The sequence below is a fragment of the Neodiprion lecontei genome, chromosome 6, assembly GCF_021901455.1.
Source record: "Neodiprion lecontei isolate iyNeoLeco1 chromosome 6, iyNeoLeco1.1, whole genome shotgun sequence".
In the NCBI taxonomy this organism is placed as follows: Eukaryota; Metazoa; Arthropoda; class Insecta; order Hymenoptera; family Diprionidae; genus Neodiprion; species Neodiprion lecontei.
This window is the reverse complement of record NC_060265.1, coordinates 3563224-3583723: the sequence shown is the minus strand read 5'-3', so window position 1 is coordinate 3583723 and position 20500 is coordinate 3563224. Positions and strand designations below refer to the sequence as shown.

Here is a 20500-nt window from a genome sequence, read left to right as displayed (position 1 = left end):
TTGAGTTGTAACGTCCGTGATGTATGCACAGTTCAAACTTTCAAAACGCCTAATGTAGCCGTCAACGGCAACTCGCGAAACAACGACGAAAATATGGTTGCTCTGGAGCGCCACGCGGAGTTAATCGCTTCACTCGCGTTCGAGCAGCCGGCGCGAATGGAGCAAAGGTACGCGCGTCGTAGAATACAGATCGCGTTGCTCAGGCTGTGACACGTTATTTGATTGATCAGTGTATTCCCACCAAACTCAGTTCTGAATAATGCACAAACGGTGACGTGTGACCCACAGAAAAAATGAGTTATTGCAATAAAAATAGCCTGCAAACATGGAAGGTGAGTTTCGTGTCTGAGTTTTCATTGTTTGACGTAACTTCAGTCTTTGACGATCTCGATTCTCGTATTTCTGCGTCGGGTGTGGTTTTTTATTATTCGTTTGGCTGATTTTCGGTAAATGCATATAGTTTTGTTATGAGTAAGTTTATTCAATCGGCCCAGGCAGCCAGTTACAGTATACAAAAAGTGAGAGTGAGAGTGGAATTGATTGTGAGATGCTACGAGATCTACTACATGTAAAGTGTGGAGCAACCAGAAGGAGGTAAGAATACTTATTTCAACTATTGGATGATACTTTGAAATGGTATATTTGGAGCCGAATTTTTCTCCTTGCGTAACATGCCGCGAATGAATATGGGGGGGGGGGGGGGGTAAACAACAATAATAATAATCTGCGAACTGAAACATGACTGAAACCCAGTTTGGTAAATGAATTTAAGTTTCTTTTTTGTTTTTTCTAGAGTTAAGCAGAGACATCCCAGTAACTTCTCCATTACTCGGCAGTGTTGGTGAGTTTGCATGTGTTGGGTTACGTGGTGGCGGTAACAATCGTTACACAAATCTACGATTTCTTAGCTGCATGGATAGGCTCATTCACGACAGCCACGGTGTTCAACTTTCAGTCAAATTATTATTTTTTGCAATTTATTGTACCATAGCTCATTTAAACGAAATTTTTCACGATGCTGAAAGTGGAATGAGCATCGTGACAGGTCATTATATTATATACATCGCTTACTCTGTATTCGTGAGAACGAATTGTGATTTGCTGTAACTGATATATTAGTCTACATTTGAATTTACCAATGAAGTCGTTTAAGCGGTGATTCACCTGAGGTTATAGCAACTGATATATACGCTTGTTACCGGTATACCCAGTTCCTTCTGTTATAATTAGTTCCATAAACCTATTTCGTGTCAGTGGGCGCTACTAAACAAGGGACACAAAAACCGTCAACATGGGCTCTCTCATTGTCAAACAGTTTACGGTCTCACGACTGTGAAATTTGTGGCTATTAGTTTGACATTCGTTTCACATTGTAAAGTGGGATGTATGAAAATATCAAACGTAAATATAATTCAACGTTTTGAATACTTGCGAAGAAATGGGGAGCTTATGCAACTCAACGATATTTTGAATCTGGATTTATATTTCGGTCCAAGTGACAGATTTATGCGTAAATATATTTCTAACCTCAAAATCAATCCAATTATGTACGTAGTAATCATTGCTCTATTACTCCCGTAATTCGTAGTCTTGTAAACTAATTGTGTGCTACTAAGATAAATAACGTTTTCGTACGTAAATTACTCGTGCAGCATCCACATTGCAAAATAGTTCTATCAATGTTTTTCAATTACAGTTCAAAACTGGGATAGCAAGGTGTAGTCACAATGCGAAGTCGCAGCAACTCCGGAGTCCGTTTGGACTACTATCAGCGTGTGGTTCATAAAATAATTATGGACCATCAAAATCCAGTTACTGGCCTTTTTCCGGCGAGTGCTGACATTAATCATGCATGGATACGAGACAACATCTATTGCATATTAGCAGTCTGGGGTCTTTCAATGGCCTATAAAAAAATAGCTGATGCTGACGAGGATAGGGCCAAAACTTACGAGTTGGAGCAAAGCTGTGTTAAATTGATGCGTGGTTTGTTAATGGCCATGATGCAGCAAAAGGATAAAGTAGAAAAATTTAAAACAACTCAAAATCCACATGACGCTTTGCATGCCAAGTATAGTTCTGTTAATGGACAAACTGTCGTTGGGGATGCAGAGTGGGGACATCTTCAAATTGATGCTATTTCTCTATATTTGTTGATTCTTGCTCAGATGACTGCATCTGGATTACAAATTGTTTTCAATTTGGATGAGGTGAGCGTTGAAACGCTAAGGGAAACAGACTTGTCAGCTTCTTGTTTAATTTTCTCCGTCATGTATTTTTTTAAATTGTAGGTGGCTTTTATACAGAATTTAGTATTTTATATTGAATCTGCTTATTGCACGCCGGATTACGGTATTTGGGAACGAGGAGATAAAACTAATCACGGATTACCAGAGCTCAATGCTAGCAGCATAGGAATGGCCAAGGCCGCACTCGAAGCTATGAACGAACTGGATTTGTTTGGTGCTCGCGGTGGTCCAACTTCCGTTATTCACGTACTGGCTGACGAGGCGCAAAAGTGTCAGGCCGTGCTACAGTCTATGTTACCAAGAGAATCCAATTCAAAGGAACTCGACAGTGGTCTTTTGTCTATCATAAGTTTCCCAGCTTTTGCTGTTGACGAACCTAATCTTATCGATTTAACTAGGAGTGCTATTATCAAAAAATTACAAGGAAGATACGGTTGCAAGAGGTTCCTCAGAGATGGTCACAGGACTCCCAAAGAAGATCCTAATCGGTTTGTATAGTGACATACATGAAGATCTGTTAGTGACTTGAATTATTTTTTTATACATAACTGTAAATGAAGATACTTTTATGTAGTCAAAAAAAATTGATTACGGTTTTTACTGCTCATTTTATTCTTCTACAATTTTCTCTTTTACATTTCAGCCTATATTACGAACCATGGGAGCTTCGCATGTTTGAGAATATAGAATGTGAATGGCCTTTGTTCTTCTGCTACTTGATTCTTGACTTTTGCTTTCAAGGCAATAAGGACGCAGTTATAAAATATACAGAATATCTTGAGGCAATTATGATTAAAACTGAAGATGGAATGAAATTAGTTCCAGAATTATATACTGTACCAGCTGATAAGGTAGCTGCTGAATATGCAGATCCCGGTAGCCAAGAAAGAGAGGCAATAGGTAGATGTCCTTTCATGTGGGCACAATCATTGTACATTCTAGGAAAACTGTTGCAAGAGGTGAGCTGAATCAATTTCTATTGAATAATAAGTGACCCTTAACTGACTTCGGAGTTGAACGTGCGTAAAGTTGGATCTATCGTAGATCTGCACTTCCGAATCTAGAGTTGTATATATCTCAGGCATTACAGATATTCGATTTATCTATGACAGGGTTTCTTGGCAGTTGGAGAGCTAGATCCACTAAACAGACGTTTGTGCAGTGAGAAGAAACCGGATGTTGTGGTACAAGTAGTTATACTCGCAGAGGATGCTGAAATACGCGAAAAAATTGCCCAACACGATATCCATGTTCAAACTATCGCGGAAGTAGCACCAATAGAAGTACAGCCTGCCAAAGTCCTCAGTCATTTGTATACTTATCTAGGTATATGTTATTTGATATTCACTTGACCAGTAAATGAAATTCAATTTTTTTTAATGCAAGATTCTCATGTGTAATCTTCTGTCAACAGGACGTAATAAAAAATTAGGTTTATCAGGGCGAAAATCGAGAGATGTGGGAATACTCAGCACAAGCAAATTATACTCTCTACATGATAAAATATTTGCGTTTACACCACAAGTAAGCCATTTTATTCCAATTTTGTAAATTTTATATGCTTCGTATTTCTACTTACTGTGCATTTTCTTTTTATTGTACAAAAAAAAAAAAAAAAAAAAATAGTTGACGGACATGACACGGTTCTACATCGCATCGGACTATGAGCTCATGATTGACATATTCAAAGGCGAAATAAATTTCTTGAAGTCTAGCTGGCAAAACATGTTAGGCCGGCCGCTGGTGGTGATGCCGCTCAAGAACGCTCACCTAGGTATATGAATACTGTACTTGCGAGTCATAGGCCTAACAATACTTGAGGCCAGTTTTAAATCAGTTTTGTCTAGTATGCTGCTTACATTTTTTATTTATCAAACTCATCCTAATTTCAGCTGAAAGTTCAAACAATGTTGCATTAACTTTCCGTCAATTAATACCAGATCTCTATATCAGTCACATGATTTTTATTCCAAAAATTATGCATATTCAATATTATTAAAGGGAATTTTCAAGCAATAAACTTTTTGGTCTTTTCAGTTTTATTAGGAGCCTATGACTCGAACATAAATAGGTATATGTTTTCGGTTTGAATTTTGAAGTATATCGTCAATTCATCACCTATGGTTACTCCTAACATGCCTGGAAGTAGTAGACTTAATCCGATAGCTTGAGTGTGTGATATTATTTTTCTGTCCCTTTAAGTCTTTCGCAATTTTCTATTGCATTATTTATTGTTTTAGACAACTTCTTTACATTTGATTCAATTTCAAAAACTTACCACATTACAAGACTTACTACATGTCTAACATACTTTGTCAAAGAACTTAACAATCGAATTATCGCCTAGTATTACATCGAATAATGATGAAAAAACTCCCAGCCAGTCAGTCAACAAGTAATTTAAAGCTTTCCAGCAGAAAAGTAGAAAAATATAATTAAATCAATTCCTGTGTTTTTTTTTTCCTATGTAAAGGATAAAAAATTGAAGGATTTTGTGATTGATTGACGGTATTTAAGGAAATTTGTATCCAACGAGTCATTGTAATCTCACAATCTAATTCTGAGTAATGATTGTTTTTATTGATAAAAACAAGCCCTGGAAAGCTTTTCTTTCTTCTGATGCAGACCGTGAAAGTATAGCTATACTAATTATTAATATCAAAGTATTTTGGCTTATGTGTTTGCGGTGGGTGGGTGTGTTGCATGTGTTAGAACTTTGATGGGGAGGAGTACTATACAACAAATGATGCGGCTCTACTCGTCGATACTGTTACAAACTACCTGGCCTTCCTCACCATCAACTGGAAACAAATGCTTGGAAGACCTACTCTTACACTTGTAGCCACTCATAATCATCTAGGTATGCTATCAGTGTTGATCAGCATTTTTTCTGGAATTACATCTACGAGTAATTCTACCATTGAAATTATTGCTTCAATCTAGAACACACCAGAGCATCCAACGATCTTGGAAATCTTGGAAATCCTGGAAGTATCCTAGAATGTGTTTTTTGTACCAGACATTTAGGAAATTTGCCTCCATCATTTTTGTGATTTGAATTACTCTGGCCATCAAAATTCTTTGACTTTGTATTTTTGCATATTATCAGGCACATGATTTCTATTACAGTTTTGTTTTTGAATTGTTAAGGTTTGTTCAAGCATTAAATTTCATGGGTAACTATGAAGCAACCAGAGTCGGGATAACAAGCTGTAATTTAAAAATTAGTTTTGTAATCTGTATTAAAATGTGTGACCTGACTTCAAACATAATCAATTCCAAAAGAGCAATATTATTACACTTTTCTCGACACTTTTGGAAATGATTTTTATCTGTCGGAACATCTATATCCATTGAGCGAACCTGGTGGGTGCAAATACTGTGCAAACCTGAGCGTTGAGTTTAGAATAGGACCTAGGATTTTGGGCATCAATTCTACTGGGCAGCCTGTTCTTTTTTATTTTATCGAACATTACGAATCTTAATGGTATCTTGATTGCTTTGGCATTTGCTTCAAATTGCATAGCTTCTTAATTCATTAAACTGTACAGCTTCTTAAAGTATGATTGAAGCTATTCAGTTTTGGCGAATGATATTAATCACATGACATATTGGTGCTGCTAGCATTTTTTTTCGAAATAAATACTTTATCATAAAATGTTCCTGGTTTTTCAGATCAAGGAAAAATTCCCTTGGCCATGATCACTACCATGAAAAAATTAAAGAGCGGCTATATCAACGGAACTAGAGTATCCCTGGGGAATTTAAATGAATTCTTAAGTACCTCTTGTATCACCAATTTAAGCTTCTTGGGTAGCTCAGAGGAAGGCAGACCTGATAAATTGAATCCCCAGGTAAAAGATAAATGCTATTATACCAATGCAAATTTTTCTTGTAATAAAATTACACAAATATGTCAATCTCATTTGTTTAAAATGAAAAAAATCAAATATAAATTTGTTCAAGGTATCTCATGCTTAGGGAGTTTGTAGGAATCTTATTTTTACTGATAAAAACCCATATAAATTTTATAGGTTCAACAATACCTGGATGATCACTTATTACGTGCCTTTCCGCATCGTTCTGGCCTTCTTAATCGGCCTGTTGCTCGGAGCGGACGAAATCTCAGACGTAAAATGTCTGTCAAGGGTGCTATAAAAAAAACTAGATCCATAGCGGTAGAACGTAAGTCTATGCAATTTTTACCTGACAGTTTTTAAACTATGGTATATTAGTAATTTTTATTTCATAAAGACGGTCAATTTTCTTTCAATGCATTCTTCCACCAGTGGTTCCTATAAGTCTCCAAGAGCGTAAGTTTAGTAACATATCTATATAACATCTATTTGATTACTTGTGAATATGAATACGATTGGTGCAAGTGTATGCAGTACGAGCACTTTCTAGCTGTAAGCAATTGAGAAAAAAAGTTGAACATTGCATATGTACATCCGCCTCTTGCTTTGCAGTCTTCTAGTCGCAAAAAAATAGTTTCCAAAATTTGTCGAAATTGAATAAATATTGCATATTGTTGTTCAGCTGAAAGTCTCGGAATGTCTGGAGATGAACGTAGAGTTTCCGTGGGCTACTCCTCCAATCCATTTATCGAGATAACGGATACGGCAGCAGCAAAGCAATCATCTTCTCCACCAGTAATCGTAACTCGTACACCATCACCGACTGATGACCTGTTGCCATGGAAGCAATCCGCCAAGTCGCATAGACATAGATTAGCATCTGAAACACAATACGCTGATACCGAAGTGGAAGAGTTATTAGCAATGTTGAGGGAAACTGAAAGTTTAGAAGAGCAGGGAGACATCTTGCAATATTTGGTAAAGTGTGTTGAGATAACTAAGTTCCTACAATGTCCATCAAACGTTATTATTTTCAGTAGATTTTAACAACTTGAGATTGTCTGTAGGTTGATTCGCAAGGACTGCATTATGACACTGGTATGCTTGAGGAGGGGCGTCATGTTACTGTTAAAGACTTGCTGAAAGGATTATATCAAAAGGCTTGCCAGCAAAAAATGTGGGGTATTGTAAGGCACACAGCTGGTATGTTAGGAAAACGTGTTGAAGATCTAGCCAAGGCTGTTACTGACTTGCTAGTCCGTCAAAAGCAAGTTACAGTCGGCATGCCACCTTCGAATGAGTATACTATCGTTGCACCTTTGCCAGAAAATGAATTGAGATCTCTGATTCACCAAGCTTATGGTGATGATGAATCTACCGCCATGTTGACCCAGGAGCTACTTGTTTACTTGGCAATGTTCATCAGAACTGAGCCTCAACTATTTCACGAAATGTTGAGGCTTAGAGTTGGATTGATTATCCAAGTTATGGCCACTGAACTTTCTCGAACATTAATTTGTACTGGAGAGGAAGCATCTGAACATTTACTGAACTTATCTCCATTTGAAATGAAAAATTTGTTACATCATATTATGAGTGGCAAGGAATTCGCCATAAGTAGCGGTATGTTCTACTCGTATGCAAATATGATGACCTATTTTACCGTATGTGTCAACCTATATCAATTAAACGCAAATTTCTTGCAGTTGGACGTGGAAACTTCTCTGTCATTAGCTGTAAATCGGGCAGAGTTAGTAGGGTAAGCGAAGTTTATTTCTTTGATTTCAAGCTTCAAAGTACCAGTTTGCAACAATGTTAATTTCCAAAGAATGTACATTCTCTTGTAAGTTCGTTTGATATTGTGTATCCTGTAGAAATCTCAAATTGGTTCCTTTCTGGGAGTTGACCAACCGGATGGCGGTGAATTAGAGCCTGATAGACAAGGTCAATGGTTGCGAAGACGGAGGCTAGATGGAGCCTTGAACAGAGTACCCAGAGATTTTTATCCTCGGGTATGGGGAGTGCTTGAACGAGTAAGTATAAGCACAGCCAAGTTAACCATTCTTTCAGATAAGCTGTCTGAATTTCTAGGAAGAGTTATAATAGTATCGTACGACTTTAGAATTATTTATATTTTTAGTGTCAAGGTTTGGCTATTGAGGGTAGAGTACTTCCGCAGAATTTAACGCAAGAAATGACGCCCGGAGAATTAAAATTTGCATTAGCCGTTGAAACTGTCCTGAATACTATACCACAACCAGAATATCGCCAGCTAGTAGTCGAGGCTCTAATGGTTCTCACTTTAGTTACTGAATACAACGTTGTAGCTTCGCTAGGTGGGCTCATAGCTGTCGAACATTTAGTGCATAAAGCAAATGTCATATTTTTGGAAGATCAGGTAATTATACATTGTGATGGAAAATTTTTGCAATTCGAACAAATGTGTACGATCAACATTTATGGTCTTTTTAGATGAATTCAGATGGAGACGCAACACTCTGTTGCGCTAAGCCAAAAGAACAGCGTGAGACAACTGCAACAGGAGGCTTACTTTGTGGCGGAGCTGCTTATGTCTGTCAACATTTTTATGATAGTGCACCTAGCGGCAGTTATGGAACCATGACATATATCACAAGGGCTATAGCTTCTTTGCTGAACTGTCTACCAAAAGATGGGGACCTAGAATGTTCAGTGTCATAGATGCATTATTATTACTATTGTTATTATATTTCTTTTGTCACGATGTTCCAAAGAGAGGACTTTGTATCGACCATGGTATATAAAAGACGTAGCTGATAATATTTATTTTACTTATCTTCACTTCACAATGCTGAACGCCAAGTATCAAGTGTTAAAATTTGCCAAATAATTGAAACATATTAACCAACAATGGTTCATATATTATGTGGAACTCAGTTCCTAGTAGCAACATTATATGGTCGTTTCACCATTTGTATTACAAATCTCTTTTTAGATCTGTATAAACAGTCTATATGGTGCAAGTTTGTTTGCTTGGATTCTTGAGAAAATTGGGCTAGTCGATATCGGAGTAGGAGCAAGTGTGAATAATAAGCTTCGTTAATTCTTGTTATTAAATGCTTACCTAGTGTATTATGCAATTTGTGTTTATGTGTAAACGTATAACAGTACAGTTTAGCCATGCTATAAAATAAAGTAAGATTTAAATTCATTTCGCCAATTTACTGGTATGCTTTTTAAAATATACATATACATGACAGAATCAATACTACATTATCTTCTTTTTACGAAGTTTTCGTACTCTTGGATAGTGGATTAAGCCTCGAAAGCCATGAAATACTGGAACAAAAATTGAAAAGTAGAAGTTTTTTAAAAGTATTACAACAACTGTGCTAAAATTTTCAAACTACTGTATAAGTTAAAAATTTTATACTAGGAAATCTTCCCTAATTACGAATTGGATAATTAATGTAAGTACTGCTTCATGTTTTTTTTTTTCATACCTAGATTCTTCTGGTTCAGCAGGCATTTCACTTTCATTTTGTAACTCAACAATAAGTTCCGCTCGATACTGATGTTTCAGTGGAGCAACCACTGTTTGGGCAGCTTTTATTGCGAACATCTTCACGCAAGCCTCACGCCAGTTTAAACCATACCATTCGATTTCTTCTTTTGTGTACTATAAACAATAATTTTCAACTCATTTAGACTGTTGGAAATTATTAAATATTGCCTAAATGAATATTCAATATTTCATTTACTTACAGCAGATAAATATTGCTGATATTTGGAGTAAACTTCGTCTTTCTTGGCAGGATTATCGGGATAAAGCGATTTATCTGCCAATGTTTCAAGAATTTTCCTTTTAAGTTTCAGAGCCAGCTCAGATTTCAAATCGTAAGCTGGTGTCTGTATAGAAAAGATGAGTTTTAAACATGTCAATTAACGTGGTATTTATTACTGATTAATAGATTGGTACCTTCAACAGGTAGTGGTCAAATCCATAGTTCTTGTGAATTAAATCCAAAGTTCTGTCGGTGAGGGTGACACGTATATACTTGTCAAGAACTTCGCTGTAAACAATGGATTTTTTCAATGTAGGAACCCAGAAATGTGGAATTTTCTGTTTAAGTCGATGTCGTTTTTGAAAACCTTGTATTACAGATTCACCACCCCATAAACCTTGGTGAGCCTCTTTGGGATACTTTAATGGAAGTGGAACATTTTGTACTGGATATCTGTAAGTGAATTTGTATCATCTTATAAAATCTTGCAAGTTTTCCATGCTCTCAGATTTATTAAACACTGATCATCATATTTATCATGGAAAGTTGCAAATTGATGGTAGCATGTTTGTAAAAAAGTATTTTATTTGAGGAAATACATTACACTTCTCCCGTAGCCTCATTTCTTGCATATTTTCCTTCCTTTTCAATGTAATGTACAGGGGTTGGTTGTGTATATTTCCATTCAGTATAAAACTTCTTGTACGCTGCAGGCATTTCTGTTCCAATTCCAAATTCGAATCGGTTTGGTTGTTTGAGGTAATACATTCGCAAACCCTGTAATGAAAAATTCGTTATACACGTGAAAGATGATTGAAACTACAACATTCGGAATGGATCTTAAGATTAATTTTGTGAGGTTAGCTTCCAAGTTTATGTTAAGTGATGAGAATAATTGGATAGTACAAGCACTAAATTGAAAATTCTTACTTGGGCTAGTTTATTAGTCGTCATTGTATATTAAAGAATGTAACAAGAGTGTAAAATATAATTAAATCCAGTCGCCAAACTCAGACATCAGATTCGTCTGCAGTTCGGACCGATCGATGGGATCGTACCGTGAAACAGCAGTCGACTTTGATACTATCGAAATCTAGCATTCAGCCGGTTGTTGAATACACTGTTGAATATCGACAATTTTCACGTAAACAGTGGAACAGTAGCCGAGTATTATAATATGTTTTAATAATTATTTGTAAAACAGAAATTTTGACTGTTGTTAACATAATAATAATCAAAACAGAATTCGTCGAAAGAAAGATAAACAAGTACTGCGACATGGGCTGAACCCCGTGTCGAACACCACGCGTATACGTGCGATTTTTATTTCAATTCATGTGATGTCAAAAAAATCATGTTAACGCAGGAATACCTTATAAAGGTACTATTACGATAATTAATCATCATGCAAGTAATGCTAATGTACATTTTTCCCGGAATCGTGGTCAACTTTGCTATATGGCTATATTGGCCTGACTTAGCATGGTACTCTTTTTACGGATTTTTCACACTTTCCTGTTGTTTGTTTGGAACATTCGCCGTCATTCAAGTGCACATTGCTCTGTCACCAAAGCATCATACCGGGTTAGGTACTGTGAAAACTGTCGCAGATATGGATGCTTTTAGGCACATGATTATGGTATGTTTATCATTTTATATCAATAGCCGATGTCAGAACTTATTTGTAGTAATACTCTTTCTAAGAACGATCGAATCACTTTTCCAAAGAAGCTGTATCAATTACGTTTATAAATCTGTTTTAACTTTTTGCAGAAAGGATACGAACCCAAGTTATCGGCAGTGCGAAAACCTGCTCGATATCCGTTGGTCTTTACTAGAATGGTAGATGGAGCGTTGCAGAATCTTCTTGATTTAGCTTTTAAAGATTTTGTTGGATCTTGGCTGGCAGAGCTGGCTTTTGGCTCTGAACAAATAGTAGATAACATGAAACAAGACGTTTGGGGTGCTATACAAAGTCTACATGATAGACTGGCTCGTGTAGATCATACAAAGCTTGTGGCATGCGATTTGGTCAACAAAGTTACTTTTCACTTTGAAAAAATCAGAATTGCTCAAGCTGCAGCGTGAGTCTTATTTATTTCACCATATTGATATTAAGAAGAAAGTTGAAAAGTCACATACTGACAAAATTTTCCTTATCTCACTAATTTTAATTAATGATTTGAATTTCTTTAATTATAGAATGGAGGGTGAAGACCCAGTGTTCATTCTATCGGCACACCTCATGTCACCGTTAGATGAATTAGATTACTTAAGACTAGTTAGCGAGATATGCATTATGTTTTTTTTACCACGAAGCTACTCTTTGTCTCCAGCTAAATTTCTTCTCAGAGAAGTTATTACTTGCAAAAGTAAGTGCGACATCAAGAAGGGGAAATAACACAGTTGATTTTGCAACTAGCCTGAACCTTGTTAAAAATATTTTTTAAATCATTTTCAGTATTGAAGCCGGCAATAGATCTAATAACAGATCCAGACTACATAAATCAGAAGATTCTGCTTTACATTGAACAACAACAGCTTACGGAAGCAATGCATAAGAAGACTTACGAGTATGCGGAATCGTTTGAAGACTTTATTCAAATGATTAAGAATTCCAAGGACTTGGAAGTTCTGAGACATATCAGATATAACATAGTCACTGAAATTATGCAGGCTACAACTGTACAAAATGTTAAAAGAGCTCAGGGACTAGATCCTGAAAGCAATAATCTTGGTAAATCAGATGTTGTTCAGGCGAGAAAGTTAAAAAGATATATCAGTCAGTTAACATATGCCAAAAATATTTGCGAATGTCATATGCAAGCTCTAGGCTGGAATGATTATCCTGTACAGGTGTGCGAATTTTTTAACATTTGTCTTTGATTATTTCACTTACTTTTATTCTATAATAAATTTTTTTCTGCTGACTTAGGAAAGCGACATATCTGATCCAGCTGCGGTCGCGGATGGTCGAATAGTACCTTTACAGGTAATCTTAGACAATGTGACTGGACGCCGTTATCTGTCTCAGTTCTTAGAGCAAGTTGCTAGCCAAGGATTGATTGGTTACTGGGCAGCAGTGCAAGAATTGCGTGCTGCTGAAAGATCAAATTGGCACCAATTGGGAGCAGAAATATTTTATACATATATTAGATCCCCGACTGCTGAAATTAAAGTCGACAAGAATCTGAGGAAGAGAATGGAAAGTTTTTTACTGGGAGACAAAGGGCCTGAGGTATTTTATGAAGTTCAGGAGAGTGTTGTTAGAACGTTGGAAGAAAAGTATTATTCATCATTTCTCGTCAGTGAACATTATAAAAAAATGCAAGAGGCATTGATCAACGAGAGAGCAGATGGTGAGTTTATTCAATTCTTATTACTATTACTTGTTTATTATCTAAAAATGTCGTTCAATGGAGACTTACACGATATTGTTTTTAACATATGCGTTAAAATGTGCATCAGAGTAGGGCACAGATTCTTTCTTAATACTGTGAATGAAAAGTTTATGTGTTATTCAATAATTGGTATGGAGAAATCTATTAATGTAAAGTAAACGAATAATTACATTAAAAAAATATTAAATGTAGAGCCACTTATTGCACTCTTAACACTAAGTCTTTGTCCTCTAATCAAGTTTTGATGTTGACTTTTACTGTTCTCTCACCCTCTGTAGAAGATTGTAAGTGAATTTTATTCCATCCATAGAACACTACGTTAGATAACATCGACGATGTAGATAAATAATGATCATGCTCAACTTGTTATCAATGTGAAAATAACATGTATTCGAACTTGGGATATAATAATCAATCGAAAGTGATATCTTTATCTGTTATTTTCATCGTCGAATGTTTCTAATGCTTTTGCACTATGCGTAGTATTGATCAAGCACAGCAGCTTTAAGCCATGAAATTTTTTATGATTGTTGCTATAGCTTTTCGAGTGCAATTTATTTCATAGAGCCTCTAGCAGTGCTGCTCTTTGACTATGCTGTTGAATACTTAGAATACTCCATTCATGTAGACAATTTTTGATTAAATTTTGAAGTGAGACTTGTAAATATTAGGTCTATTGGAAGACTGTCAGTTGGCGGATGGAACTATATCTGAAACTTCTTCATTACTGGTTGGTGAACATTCAAATTATGCTCGTAGTAAACTTGATCAGCTCCAAGAAAAGCTAAGCAATAAAATGCAAGCGTTACAAGCACTTAGATCATCGTTAAAACCCGAGAGTAGAGTTTTGAGTATTTTGGAGAAGGAAGTCGAGTGGCTACAAGGGGAGAGAAGGCAGCTCGAAGCTCATTTAACTCATACTGAAATGTGGGCGGAACATTTGGGGCACTGGACAGCAGATGTTCAAAGCGCTGAGGTATTTTCCCATTATCAAATGTTACGTAGCGTATTGAAGATAATTAGTCAGCTGGAGTAGTATGGTAATTTATGAGATCAACTATTGTTCTCGGGTCATATTAAGTACGATAAAAGAAATATTTACTTATAAATTTCTGATATCGAAACGAATTTACGTTTTGTCACTTCTGGCCCTATTTGTAAAATGATGAACGCATTTCGTCAGATCCCAGAAAATGGAGAAGCGCCACAATTTGTACTCGTGGTACACATGGCTGAGGATGAAAATAACGAAGAGAGTATATCAACCGGTTGGGTTGTGCTCAGAAGATTGCCTGAATTCCAAGAACTCCACAGAAAATTACGTCAATTATGTTCGAACGTGAAGAATCTTGAACTTCCCTCACAGCCGCTGAAATTCTTTGGAAAATCTGATAGAAACAGTTTGGACAAAGCAAAGATACAGATTCAAAAATATCTAAATGTAGGAAATTTATACTTCTAGCTTTGACTGACCACAGTAACAAATGAATTTTATTGATTTTATCCTTACATTTTTCAGTATGTTTTGGAAGATGATCGTCTGAATCAAAGTGAAGCTTTGTATGCATTTTTGAGTCCGAGTTCTGAACATTTGAAACACACAGCTCCATCACCTAAAAAATCTCGCTTTTCTCTATCGACTCTGTTTAAAACGTAAGTGAAGAACTGTTATCGTCAAATAAACGCAGATCCGCTAGTTTATAAGTGAATAATGTTTTCAGTGGATCAGGAGGCAGTGGAGATTCCAGAGACAAAGACGAAGAAGAAGACTACTCGTTATTGTTGGATGATGGAGAAGGAGGTCGCATGGGTAATTCCGACGGTATGGGATCTGGTAAAGATGCGATTGCCGAACCACTTTACACCCTGCTCGGAGAAGTGTTTGATCTTAGAGGAGTGTTTCGGTGGCTGAGGAGGTCTTTGATTACATTTGTTCAAATCACTTATGGTCGTACGATAAACCGGTGAGTCAATTGATGTATACATAATTTTCCGTTTGATGAAATATTTCTAAAGTGAACGAACTTCTGTAACTCTTAAACACTGCACCATTGGAATGATTTTTACAGGCAAGTTAGAGAAACTGTAGGATGGGTATTTTCTGAGCCAATGTTACATTATTATATACAATTGTTTACAAAATCGTGGTGGCCAAATGGCCAGATGTGCGTTGAAAACAACGTTCGTTCTGATGAAGAGAAATTGAAAACTAGAGGAGAGGCTCGCAGACAATTTTTGAATAATGTACCTGAAGTTCTGACCAATTTGGTCGGAGCTCAAAGTGCCCAACGTGGAGCGACCAAAGTATTTGATTCGCTACAAAATGTTTACCTGAACAAGCAGTTGTTTTATGTAAGTAAATGCATTTCAATGTATCAAGGGTTTTGACGCCAAATCGAGTTCTTAACAAGTAAAATCTGATTCTAAACTCGGTAGATAAATTTTTTTAAGTATTTTATAATCTTTCATTACAGGATATTTTCGAAGTCCTGATGTACGAAGTATTTCCAGAGCTGCATCCAAAATAGAGGTGTGATATTAACGTTATTTTTTACTGTCAATTATTTGATTTAATCACTTTTCAATCACCGAAGAACTAAAACGTGAAATCTGTACAAAAACTATTCCCCGCAAAGAAAAAATTTAGTGAAAAAAGTTTCGAGCAAAGATCTAACTTTAGAGTCGTATTTTTTCATAATATTGCTATATTGTGATAATAATTTGAACAATGATTTTATTCGATTTCATTTTTCTACTGCCAAATTCAAATTCGTTATTGACGAATACAATGGATGATCTAACATTAATTTTATACTCGGTTCCATTCCAAATGATACAATTCTCAGTATCAAAGAGACAAAGAATTATGCATATTGCGTGTCGATTAGGAATGTGTGTAAATCATTTCAAACATTAACACGAATGACTAACTAAACGAGGCCAGTATTGAAATCCAATAAGGATTAATTTTAACTTTTAAATTTTATATGTCACAAACATGATAAACAATTGTGATTAAATTTTCAGCATACCAATGCAATTATAAAAATTATAAATCAGAGTTAAAAAACAAAATTATTATTAATTATTTATTAACTGTTAAATAATATTAATACTCTTATATTTTATTCAGTCAGCCAACGTGCTTGTTATACTGACAAGAAAATTGTTAATAATTATCGTTTACAAATTATACAATTGAGGCCATAGATTTTATTTGAAATACTTTAATTTACTTGTTATAGAAAAAGAGCAAGGTGAAAAAAGGTAGAGAGTACGCAGGAAATGTGATGCATTAGGATTCTCTTATATCTCTAATTTTATCTAAATATTTTAATGTCAAAGTTACGTAAAATATTTATTTTTCAACTTTTGATTTCGTCTTTTGAAAAACTCGTCTGAACCCCTAAAGTTCTAATATTTAATTGAAAACTTGCCAAAAATTTTGAATAGGCTTATGCAATTGTATCATTGCTAATTCAGCCTGATTACTTAATTTGTAATTTTTTAATTTACACACGTATTTGATACGGATATGAATGAGGGACCCAGATAGACAAGGTAAACCGAAAGAAATGCTCTATTTTCGAACTACGTTAGTAAACCGTATGTTTTCTGTGTTTTGATCAATAATGATGTAATTACACATCCAGATTCTTACGATTAGGCGTTATAGCATCGACGTAACCATGCAAGAGTTACAAGTTACTTTTAAAAAATCATTTATTGCGTCCGTGTCTAAAATTTTACTAGCAAGAAAACTTCTCACATCAGGAAGCGCTATGTATAATCACTGGGGAAGAACTATACACACACCTTAAATTGTGTCAACTAGATCTGCCAGTCGATTAGCAGCTGTACAAATCAAATAGTGTTTGTAATTAAATGTTTCAAGTGCGATATTTCATTCATCATGCTGGCTGAAGAAATCTCAAGTAGTAAATATCGTATTAGTACGATCACTGTAGTTATCAAAACACTGCCTGTATTAATATCTTTTTGATCGGTCTTTTTACTTTATTTGTTAATAGATACGCGTCATAGAAAATTAATATCCTACCAATTGATATGTCAATTTTAGTTTAAGCTGCTATCAAATTCATTGAATAACTGTAATTAAAAAAAAAAAAAAAAAAACAGACTGAATTTAAGTAAATAACCGAATTCCAAACTTTTCACAGTCTGGAGGAAATGGAATTCATTTTGAGGTATTTTAAACTCAATTAATTCAATTCTCTTCTACTACTTCCGAATTTTTAAAAATTCGAGATTGGGTTTAAATTGTACGTCGTCTAAAGATATTCGCGATGCTTCATTATTTCAAGAATTTTTAAAAAGTTTCTTCGATATTTTTCTTCAATTCATAATGACAAGTGCCATAATTGGATTATAAAAATGACCTCGATCCAACTACGAAATTGTATTATTAATGAAATTTCGACAAGACGTTCATGTTCCATCACTGGTTTTGGAGAAAAACGATACTTGCCTTCTTCTGACTGAATACCGGTGGTTGCATTAGAATATAGTAAATCTGTACCTACTTTCCGGTTATTTTAATCATTGTAACAATGGGAGGTGCTGACGCGGAATGTGCAGGAACCATTAACTCAGTGTTCGATTAACGAGAAATTATAAAAATCTAATTTCTGTATGCTGCACACGTATAAATTATACATACATACAACAATTTAACTAAAAATCAAATATATTGATAAAATATGACAAAAACGATCTGTTGCCTATTAATAAGTTCCAACTTGTATGAAACGTTTGTGCAGCTTCAAATATATCTACTGTTGACACGCAAAATAAATTGATTTTAAACTTACTGACCATTGTAAGTTTCATCCGACTTTTGATTTCAATTTACATTCGATTCCATCGAATTTCTCAATTTTAATTTCAATGATCAACCGATCTTTGCTATCAACTTTCAATCGAATAGCTTTCATCATTTATTTTATGCTTAATTTCTAACAAACTATACAGACACACGTACAGTATATGTACAATGCAGTGTGACGAATAACAGCGGAGGAATCGAAAGGAGATTAAATTGAAAACATTATTCGTAGGATACATAATAGTTTATTCTTACGCCATGCGGGGCAACATGGCGCACAAATATTTTAAACAATCTTCTAAAATTACTCACAACTCCTATACAAATAGTACAATAATATTATCTCTTATTTCTACATATTTATGTATATTATCAATTATATAAGTTATACAATTACATGTACTTATTTACACAGTTATAATATGGTTTTTGGCACCGAATGTTAGAGTCCGTTTATTTTACAAAATAATTCCTTTGAGAAATCTCATTATGCGATCATTTGAAAAATATAGTATGAAATTCGTGCAAATATACAGGCGACGATGATTATGGAGGAACAACGTTGGAACAGAGAGAATGACGCGCTGCTTATAGAAAAGAAAACAACGTATCTAATAAGTACGAAATAAAAATATAAACGATTTTCTTTTATACCGAATATTGAGACATTACTCGAAGGAATTCGCTTGTAAAAATAATACATTCTCGGTAGAATATGTTGCAGAATATATAAATCTAATAATTTACAGCAAACTTTTTGTTTTTAAATGTAAGTATAATTATTAGTTAACATTCAGGGTAATATTAATCCAATGAATTAATAATCAATCAAAACTTACTCAGCACGTAAGTTCAAATTGCGTGATAGGTAGGTGTACAATATTGTGGTGATAAAAATGTTCAGTCGCTGCTTATTCTCGAATATACCCGCGGCTTTCAAGAAAATAACTGCGTATACTTACACGAAGTATAACGAGAGCGGGGTGTTAGAGTTTTTTTGCTTTTTTTATTTTCAATGTCGATTTATTCATGTATAGGCCAAGATTTTCATCCAATTTTACAGCAGCGCCCCAACTAAGGCTGCGTTCTTGCACAGCGGCAGTATGAATCAGCGAATGACGAAAGAAAGGAAATTTTTCCGCAAGTGACGTGTCAATTAAAAAAGAATTTGACAAATGCGAAGATAGTTTATTTTAATAGCATGAAAATACTGGTCAATATTACTTTCTCTTATTGGTGTCAAACACTTATACCATTATAATTATTTTTTACCATATAATATTTATGACAAATAGAGCAAAGGTGGCCAATTTCAATAAGAATGATCAAATTTTAAATTATTTTCGTTTCAAAATTTGTAACGTGCCACCTGCATGAGATTTGACTGATAACTAAAATAAAAATTCAACAGCATTTAAAGCTCCTAGATGATTTTATAGCCATCAAAGTCAATGTGCCTTGGTTACCTTAGTTGGGGTACATGCTATGCATTCTGTGTATGTAACTGTTTCGAATAATTTAGATTCGTCGAAGTAGGTCAGGTTTTGACTATGACATTTATTGTGCACGACTTTTCGGTCGGGCTGCCCGCCGACTGTAACTGTTTCGATATTCGTATAGTGATAATGTTCTTCATTTTTTGTCTAGTATAATCGTCATTGTTGTTTGAAAATACGGTTGGATATAATATAAAACGTAGTGCATCATATAAATTACTACGACGAGTATCGAATAGAATCTGTAATACCAACGAGGATGACTCACTTTTATTAACATTAAGTAAATGAGATGTTTTTGCTTGATTCACCTGAGCTTTGAACCTCACAAATACATCCCGTATATCTTTATAGGTATCCGACGATAATAGACAGTGTTAGAAAAATTAAAGTAACACTTAAATAGAGACGGCAAACATTCCACGCGTTGAATCCTGCACTTCTAATTGAAAAAACGTGAGAATTAGTGAAATAGTTTCAATAATATGTATACAGAAATGAAAGAAAAACATGTATACCTATATATACATATTAACGACGTAATTATTTAGTCAAAGAATGATTATAAATATATTTCTGGAGCATATTTTTCGCATAGAGATTGTTGCATGGGCAACGTATTAATACCATGTTGTGCAGCAGGAACGAAGCACAAGTAATTAATTCAGTATTGAATAAATAAAAATTACTTGGTTGCTTTCTGTAAGATATAACGATACTCGATACTTTTCGAAAATTGAATTTTATTAAATCAAAGTAACTTGAAGAAGCCGATTTCATGGCAGATTTTTACGTAATTACCATAATACGATGGAATTTACATTCAATTATTTGAACATACAGAGTAGACAATATTGATCATTCAATAAATATATCTATGGTGTAGT

At 35.0% G+C, this 20500-nt stretch overlaps 3 protein-coding genes across 10 annotated transcripts; 2 read left to right on the top strand and 1 right to left on the bottom strand.

The window, feature by feature from the left end:
• The first annotated feature begins 166 nt into the window (after window positions 1–166).
• LOC107221032 (probable phosphorylase b kinase regulatory subunit alpha) lies at window positions 167–9296 on the top strand. 7 transcript variants are annotated; one of them, XM_046744484.1, is made up of 17 exons: window positions 167–594; window positions 794–841; window positions 1697–2210; window positions 2292–2737; window positions 2893–3208; window positions 3362–3575; window positions 3664–3773; window positions 4962–5109; window positions 5925–6103; window positions 6284–6434; window positions 6539–6562; window positions 6789–7084; window positions 7174–7729; window positions 7813–7865; window positions 7981–8139; window positions 8247–8504; window positions 8579–9296. In XM_046744484.1, the coding sequence occupies exons 3-17, from the start codon at window positions 1728–1730 to the stop codon at window positions 8804–8806; spliced, it is 3621 nt and encodes a 1206-aa protein (XP_046600440.1). In that variant the 5' UTR covers window positions 167–594; window positions 794–841; window positions 1697–1727; the 3' UTR covers window positions 8807–9296. The 7 variants fall into 7 exon arrangements, with proteins under 7 accessions (XP_046600440.1, XP_046600441.1, XP_046600439.1 ...); XM_046744485.1 differs by lacking the exons at window positions 167–594; window positions 794–841 and adding an exon at window positions 1270–1401; XM_046744483.1 differs by lacking the exons at window positions 167–594; window positions 794–841 and adding an exon at window positions 1302–1510.
• Window positions 9287–10945, bottom strand: LOC107221034 (39S ribosomal protein L28, mitochondrial). The gene is made up of 6 exons (XM_015659877.2): window positions 10801–10945; window positions 10475–10647; window positions 10065–10323; window positions 9851–9994; window positions 9589–9764; window positions 9287–9424 (listed from the first exon to the last, which is right to left on the bottom strand). The coding sequence occupies exons 1-6, from the start codon at window positions 10822–10824 to the stop codon at window positions 9370–9372; spliced, it is 831 nt and encodes a 276-aa protein (XP_015515363.1). The 5' UTR covers window positions 10825–10945; the 3' UTR covers window positions 9287–9369.
• A 25-nt stretch (window positions 10946–10970) lies between these two features.
• Window positions 10971–20052, top strand: LOC107221033 (sorting nexin-25). 2 transcript variants are annotated; one of them, XM_046744487.1, is made up of 12 exons: window positions 10972–11509; window positions 11644–11954; window positions 12073–12242; window positions 12332–12726; window positions 12806–13229; window positions 13550–13555; window positions 13943–14247; window positions 14455–14712; window positions 14791–14924; window positions 14993–15235; window positions 15341–15623; window positions 15746–20052. In XM_046744487.1, exons 1-12 carry the CDS (start codon window positions 11276–11278, stop codon window positions 15797–15799), a joined length of 2817 nt encoding a protein of 938 aa, XP_046600443.1. In that variant the 5' UTR covers window positions 10972–11275; the 3' UTR covers window positions 15800–20052. The 2 variants fall into 2 exon arrangements, with proteins under 2 accessions (XP_015515362.1, XP_046600443.1); XM_015659876.2 differs by lacking the exon at window positions 13550–13555 and having other exon boundaries at window positions 10971–11509.
• Window positions 20053–20500: the final 448 nt, after the last annotated feature.

What these genes read in the sequence shown, in the direction of transcription:
- LOC107221032 (XM_046744484.1), top strand. Translation starts at nt 1,728, where the DNA reads ATGCGAAGTCGCAGCAACTCCGGAGTCCGTTTGGACTACTATCAGCGT. An exon ending in TTGTTTTCAATTTGGATGAG is followed by an intron (nt 2,211 to 2,291) that starts GTGAGCGTTGAA and finishes TTTAAATTGTAG; the next exon opens with GTGGCTTTTATACAGAATTT. An exon ending in AGCCACTCATAATCATCTAG is followed by an intron (nt 5,110 to 5,924) that starts GTATGCTATCAG and finishes CTGGTTTTTCAG; the next exon opens with ATCAAGGAAAAATTCCCTTG.
- LOC107221034 (XM_015659877.2), bottom strand. Translation starts at nt 10,824, where the DNA reads ATGACGACTAATAAACTAGCCCAA. An exon ending in AATGAGGCTACGGGAGAAGT is followed by an intron (nt 10,324 to 10,474) that starts GTAATGTATTTC and finishes ATTCACTTACAG; the next exon opens with ATATCCAGTACAAAATGTTC. An exon ending in ATCAGCAATATTTATCTGCT is followed by an intron (nt 9,765 to 9,850) that starts GTAAGTAAATGA and finishes TATTGTTTATAG; the next exon opens with TACACAAAAGAAGAAATCGA.
- LOC107221033 (XM_046744487.1), top strand. Translation starts at nt 11,276, where the DNA reads ATGCAAGTAATGCTAATGTACATTTTTCCCGGAATCGTGGTCAACTTT. An exon ending in GGAATGATTATCCTGTACAG is followed by an intron (nt 12,727 to 12,805) that starts GTGTGCGAATTT and finishes CTGCTGACTTAG; the next exon opens with GAAAGCGACATATCTGATCC. An exon ending in AGATTCAAAAATATCTAAAT is followed by an intron (nt 14,713 to 14,790) that starts GTAGGAAATTTA and finishes TACATTTTTCAG; the next exon opens with TATGTTTTGGAAGATGATCG.